General features: G+C 39.7%; 1 protein-coding gene across 1 annotated transcript in view; it reads left to right on the top strand.

Annotated features, from left to right (window-relative positions):
* The window catches only part of KIF2B (kinesin family member 2B), a 2,001-nt gene extending 619 nt beyond the window's left edge, over positions 1-1,382 (top strand). Inside the window, 1 exon segment of the mRNA XM_023744105.1 lies at positions 1-1,382. This exon segment is cut by the window's left edge and continues 102 nt beyond it. Coding sequence (XP_023599873.1) covers positions 1-1,382 — 1,382 coding nt within the window.
* Positions 1,383-7,083: the final 5,701 nt, after the last annotated feature.

Raw genomic sequence — 7,083 nt, 5'->3', positions numbered from 1 at the left:
TCTGCGTGCGGAAGCGGCCCCTCAACCAGCACGAGGCCGCCATGAAGGACCTGGACATCATCACCATCCCCTCGGACCACGTGGTCCTGGTGCACGAGTCCAAGCAGAAGGTGGACCTCACGCGCTACCTGGAGAACCAGACCTTCTGCTTCGACCACGCCTTCGACGACACGGCCTCCAACGAGCAGGTGTACAAGTTCACGGCCCAGCCGCTGGTGGAGTCGGTCTTCCGCCAGGGCATGGCCACCTGCTTTGCCTACGGGCAGACGGGCAGCGGGAAAACGTACACCATGGGCGGGGCCTTCCTGGGAAAGGCCCAGAGCTGTTCCAAGGGCATCTACGCCCTGGCGGCGCAGGATGTCTTCTTCCTGCTCAACACCCCCGCCTACGAGAAGCTGGGCCTCAAAGTCTACGGCACGTTCTTTGAGATTTACGGGGGCAAGGTGTTCGATCTGCTCAACTGCAAGAAGCAGCTGCAGGTCCTGGAGGATGGCGGTCAGCAAGTCCACGTGGTCGGGCTGCAGGAGCGGGAGGTGTGTTGTGTGGAGGACCTGCTGAACCTGGTGGAGCGAGGCAACAGCTGCCGGACATCTGGGCAGACGTCCGTCAATGCCCACTCTTCCAGGAGCCACGCCGTGCTCCAGATCATCCTCAAGTCCCGAGGGGCCCTGCACGGCAAGTTTTCTCTCGTCGACTTGGCTGGGAACGAAAGGGGAGCCGATACTGCCAAGGCCAACAGGAAGAGGCAGCTGGAAGGGGCGGACATTAACAAGAGTCTCCTGGCGCTCAAGGAGTGCATCCGGGCTTTGGGGCAGAACAAGTCTCACACCCCATTCCGAGCCAGCAAACTCACCCAGGTGCTGCGGGACTCCTTTATCGGGCAGAACTCCTCCACGTGCATGATCGCTACCATCTCTCCAGGGATGTCCTCCTGCGAAAATACCCTCAACACTTTAAGATACGCAAATCGAGTGAAAGAATTGACTCTCGATTTCAGGCCCCCCCAGGGCTGTCTCTCTCGGGTTGGACATGAGGTGCCAAGGCTGTTGGAGAATCACATCAGAAATCCAGAAATGTCCCTTCAGAGGGAGGAACTTATGAAAACGCCACCGCCTATGCAGACTGAGGAGGAGGAAGAGACTAGAGAAATGGAAACTTTATCCACTCCATTGACAGAGAAAACCATGACTTCACGGAAGGAACCCAGCCAGTGGCCAGGGAACAGCATCCAGGAGACAGCCGACGGGGTAAACTATGACGTTCATTTTTGCATTGTCCAGTTATTGTCCACTTTGGAGCAGAAAATAGGTATTCTGACTGGAATTCAAAAGAAACTGAAATTATTGCGAGCTGACCTCCAACAGAAGAGAAAGGTAGAGTGAAGCCAATGGCATCAGATCAGATCTGAAAGCATGGGTACGGTGCTGTAGTTGCTACCTTTCTTATAAATAAAAAAATTGCCTAAATCATCTAGATATAAAGAAAGCTGAAATCTTCCTCTATATTGCTATAGTTTGTTATCATACTGTATGTAAGGCAGTGGTTGTCAACTGGGAAACATTTTGCCTCCTGGGGACTTTTGGCAAAGTCTGAAAACATTTTCAGATGCCAAAACTGCGTATGAAGGGAGTGGTGATACTGGTATATGGTGGGCAGAGGGCCAAGGATGCTGTTCGGCATCCTACAATGAACCAGACATCCTCCAGCAACAAATGGTCATCTGGTTAAAAATTTCAATAGTTGTGAAGTTAAGAAACCCGACCGTGAAAGAACCTAGCTCTAAGCAGGACAGGCACCCCAGATTGGTGGCTAGGAAGACAAAGTACTGTAGATTCAAGGGGTGAGACTTGGAATACACCAAGGGGGACACAATGCAGTATATCTAAGGAGAACACTTGTGAGGAATTTTTGTTCAGAGGCTCTGTGTAAGACCCTAGAATTGAGAGGGATGTTTATTTTTCGTTTTGCTTTGAAATGGAAAAGTACTGTACATCCTTAGAGTGATAAAATGTGTGTGTGTGTGTGTGTGTGTGTGTGTGTGTGTGTGTGAGTGAGATAACCATTGGCTTTGTTGGCTATGGTGTCTGCAAGCTTTTCCCCCCACTATACTCCTTACCAAATTATGTGTTTGCATGAGCCACATAAAAAGCCTTCGCCCATCAAATTAAGGTAGGGAACAAGTCAGCAAAGCCATAGCAGAAGGTCTGACCTGAAGTGAAATACATCCTATAAAAGCCTCAGGGGGAATGTGAGAAATATCAGTGCCTGAGATCAATTCAATCAGGAGCACATTTTGTTGATTTAGGGATCACAGAGTCTCTCCTTTCACAACCAAAAAGGATTAATCTGATATGTAAATATGATAACCTAATACACATCTACCTTAAGCAAACATTTTTATTTATAAAATGCCATAATAAAATAATGAAGGGTCTTTTGGCTCCAAGTCTAGCAGTTCCAAACCTTTTAAGAATAAAATGGAATGATCTGCAAACAAAGTGCAGCGCAGGTTGGGGAAATGTGGGGACATAGAAAACAGTATCCCAATACTGTTACTACCTTTGGTAGACATTGCCTATTATTTTTCAATTTTTTTTTAAGTTGCAAAGGCCTCACTGACATTGGGAATTCTGACACATAACTATCATGGAGTAAGTAGAATAGTAATGTCCAAGGCAAAAGCTATCGGTGTAAAACAATCAGGATCATCAGGAACATTCGCTCTTTAGTAACTAGCCAATATTATGGCCTCTAAATATTTTCCTCTGTTGGTTTATCTATGCAGGTGAAGTTATATTATTATTATTACTATTATTATTATTATTAAAGCAAACAAAACTCTGAAAATCTGTCCTTTAGCATGAGATGACCTTCCTTTCAAAATGAGATTTTTTTTATTTTTTAAATTAAATTTATTGGGGTGACATTCATTAATAGATCATCTAGGCTTCAGCGTACATTTCTATGCTACATGATCTGTATATTGCATTGTGTGCCCACCACCCAAAGTCAAATTGTCCTCTGTCCACCATATTTTTGACCGCCTTTACTATTTTCTACCCCATCCTCTGAGATGATTTTTAATCTAAGGTTTTTTTTTATGCAATTAAAAAGTATGGGGTTACTAATCTTACCTAGGTTCCAGCCCCATTTCTATTATATAAATATCTGTAATTTTAGGCAAGTAACTAAGCCCCACTGAGCTCTTTCCTTCTATATGAACCACAATAATTATAGCATCTCCTTCAAAAGATTGGAATGTCTATTTAGTTTCTCTCTCTTTCTCTCCCATCTGTTATGCCAGTGGCTAGTGCTTATTTATTATTATTTTTTGTTATTGTCATTGTCCTGTTGTTCCACTACTACCTTCACCCTTGCGCTACTCTCTACCACCATTCCTGTTATACACACAAGTTTGTAGCTTATTAGGAGTTTCAACAATCTAATATTAATAAGACCATTTTTTGGTATTTTATTTTTAATAAAGTGTAGCATACAGTGAAGTATACAAATCTTAACTATAATCATTCCATGAATGTTTGCAAAGTGAATGCACATCTGTAACCACCACATATATTAAGATATAGAACATGACCAGTATCCCAGAAGCTGCATTCCTTCCTCATTTTACTCATCAGTCCCTGCATCACAGGTAAGGCCTATTCTAACTGATCCACAGTTCTGGTTACCCTTATTTTTGAGGATAACATGTCTGACATCTTAATTGAAATGCTCCACCTTCACAGGAACTTGCCTTCCCCAAACTATGAGCTTGCTAAATGATCTGCTAAGGTTTTTTTTTAAAGTTTTTTAATTGATTTTTTAGAGTGAGAGTAAGGGATAGGGGGAGAAAAATAGAAGCATCAATTGGCTGCCTCCTGCACGGCCCCTATGGGGATAGAGCCTGCAACCTGGGCAAGTGCCCTGACTGGGAATCAAACCAGTGCCCTCTTGGTGCATGGTTCAATACTCAACCACTTAGCCACACCAGCCAGGCTATCTGGTAAGTTTGTAAGCTCTTTTCAATAGCTTTATGTTTTTATTACCCCTTTTAGAATATTGTTTAGCTTTAGAGTTAGCAAATGCTTAAAGAATAATTTGCACACAGAATGTATGTCTCACTTTTCTATGGTCCCCTTTTCTGCAAAATCAGTCCTGTTGGCTAGTAGGCCTGGAACTTCAATTTGGGACTCCTATGAGACCATGTTCCTGAGAGACTCCGCCAATATTTACTTGGCTACTGCTTTGTTTGGGCATATTGTTCACACACAAGAGTCAGCCTTGGGGAAAAAACAGGAGTGAATGTAATGACAGTGTCAAAGTAATTCTCTTTTTCTCTGGGATCTTTTATTTTTTTAACAGCTTTTAGTATATTAACAGAGTTGTGCACTCATTACCACAATCAATTTTAAAACATTTCATTATCCCAGAAAGAAACCCTACACCCTTTAGGCATTGTCCCTTAATCCCCTAGCCCCCAACCCTAAGCAATCACTAATTCACTTTTTTGTTGCTATAGCTCTCTGCAATTTTGACCCTTTATATCCTGACTGCATTTTTGTTCTTTGGCACCTTCCTAAAGAGATGTATTACTTCCTAAAGAGAAGTATCTTACTAAGAAGTATATCCTTAGTAACATAGCTCATTACCCTATCTTGATAATAATATATTTGTTGGCATAAATAACATAAATAATGATTTATGCATTTCATACATGACTTTGGAGACAAACTATATATCAATAAAATTTCTTATAATATGTTCTAATCAATCTCACCCAAATTAAGGAGATTTTTATTTTATGTTGAAATTTAGCAAGTAAGGGAGAGCAGCATATCAACATAGGTAACTAATGGTACCCGTTGTTGGAAAGCAGAAATAGAGATGACAAGACAATGTTGAATGCCACCCTGAGGGATATATGTTCGTTTTTAGTGGGTTTTTATTTAGTTTTTGCTTGTCTGTTGCAGGTTTTGGAAATTGAGGAAAGTTATAAAAATGAACAGAAAGTCCTGAGAGCAATTTAACTCCAATTTTTCTCAATTCTTTCTTTGGAAAGGCTGTGCAAATAAATTTATTTATGTTTGTATGTGTATGTGTATATACACACACAATTTTACATACATAGTTATATGTTTTTCTTATGGATTCTGACATCCACATCTGCATAACACAATCTAAAATCTCTCTTTTAGTTAAAAAAAATGCTGGGTTGCTAACTAGTCTTAGTGTAATTGTTTCTGTTGAGCTGTCATTCTTCCTTAACAAGTACACGTGAATATTTCCACTGACGTTAATTTTTTCTGAGAATATACATGGTACTTGAAATGATCTCAAAACACATAGCATTAAATTTAATAGGAACATTAGAAAATCAGACATTATGTAAATGGAAGTCTCAGAAAATAATTTAATTGGGGTCCACTAAAAGAGGATTGTTGACAGTTCACACAGATGCCCTGAAGTTTCAAAGGAAAATGTAAAGTAAATTAATGCTCTAACAAGATTATTCAGAAAATGTCAGAGCTTCTAAAATGAGAAAAATAAATACTTTCAGTACCTTGGAAACATTCATTTACACACAAAAAGTTGACATGAAAATTATACTCTCTGCTTATCTGTTAATTAAAGCAGCTTTTCTCCATTTCTGTAGTGGACAAACTCATTTTGAATTGTTGCATGAACCTGCAATTAATAAAACTGCTTTTGAAATACTGAACTTAAGGTTTCATGATTTCAAATTATCCTTTCCACAATTAGTCTGTGACACTAAGGTTTTATACTATTATTCTATTACTTTCCTCACTGAAATTATTCTCAACAGTATACATAACAAAACAGTATGAGAGTCCTAGATAAATATTTATGTGCTGGATAAAAGAATGAATAAATTATTTTTCTTTGCAATTTGATTACTGATTTAGAATATCCGTTTAATAGCAGAAACACAGTGTGTAGTATGTACTGTTTAAGAAAGATGTCCGGATTGCCTGTTATTAAAAGTGTAGAAAATTATCTTCAAAGCAAACCTATCATTTATTAAGTATTTGTACAATTCCTTTTAGTCTTCAAAAGATCAACTGCTGATAGAAAACCTTAACACATCATTTTTCTGCAATGTGATTTTTTTTCTATTCAAGGCATTTCCTTTCTAAGCTTAAATAAAAATAGTCTCAGAAATTAATAGAAAAAATATAGACAGAGGATTTTAATTGTTTAAAGAAGATATTGAACCAATCAATAATTGAAGATAAAAAGCTAGGCAGACCCAGACAGCCTCCTGTACTTGGGTATTTGAGGGGGTCATGAACTTGAGGAAAGCCAACTACCAATGATAAGTAGAATACAAAGGTTTGAATGGTAACAGAGGAAATGAATGAAATAATCGAGAATGGGGGGAATACTCAAATCAACAAGCACAGAGTTTTATACTGCAATAATTGAAAATAAAAGTTTTGATATGGTGCCAGTTAATATGCCATGCTTAGGTGTATCATAAGGTCTGTGAGGACCAAAAGGAGACCTCACTGGGCCACACCAGTGAATTTGAATTGTTACTCTTATGCTCTCTGGACATGGAGTAAAATGCCAGACTTAGAGTAAAATATTTTGTAATTGCTTTAGTGTTGCCTCCTAGTAGCTATGTGACATCAAACAAGCAATTTGACCCTCTGTATCTTTTATTATTTTCAAATCTGTTTTTAAAAAGTCTAAAATGACAACACTAATCTCACAGAATGATTTGGGAAATCAACATAAAAAGTCTCAATAAAATAAAATTGTGTTGGTAATCTTTTGTGCTAAAGTTAGTAACCTGGGTATATAATTGCCCCTGCCTTTAAGGAGCGTATCATTTAAATGAGGAGACAAAGCCTTGCACTGCTAGAAATATATTTTAAAAATGTGCTTGCCTGGCTGTTGTGGCTCAGTGGTTGAGCATGGACCTATGAAACAAGAGGTCACAGTTTGATTCCTGGTCAGAGCATGTGCACAAGTTGAGGGCTTGATCCCTAGTGGGGGGCGTGCAGGAGGCAGACGATCAATGATTCTTTCTCATCATTGATGTTTCTGTCTCCCTCTCCC

The sequence above is a fragment of the Myotis lucifugus genome, unplaced genomic scaffold (assembly GCF_000147115.1).
Source record: "Myotis lucifugus unplaced genomic scaffold, Myoluc2.0 scaffold_429, whole genome shotgun sequence".
Classification (NCBI taxonomy): domain Eukaryota; kingdom Metazoa; phylum Chordata; class Mammalia; order Chiroptera; family Vespertilionidae; genus Myotis; species Myotis lucifugus.
Note: the sequence above shows the minus strand (reverse complement) of the source record. Positions and strands in the feature narration are given on the sequence as shown.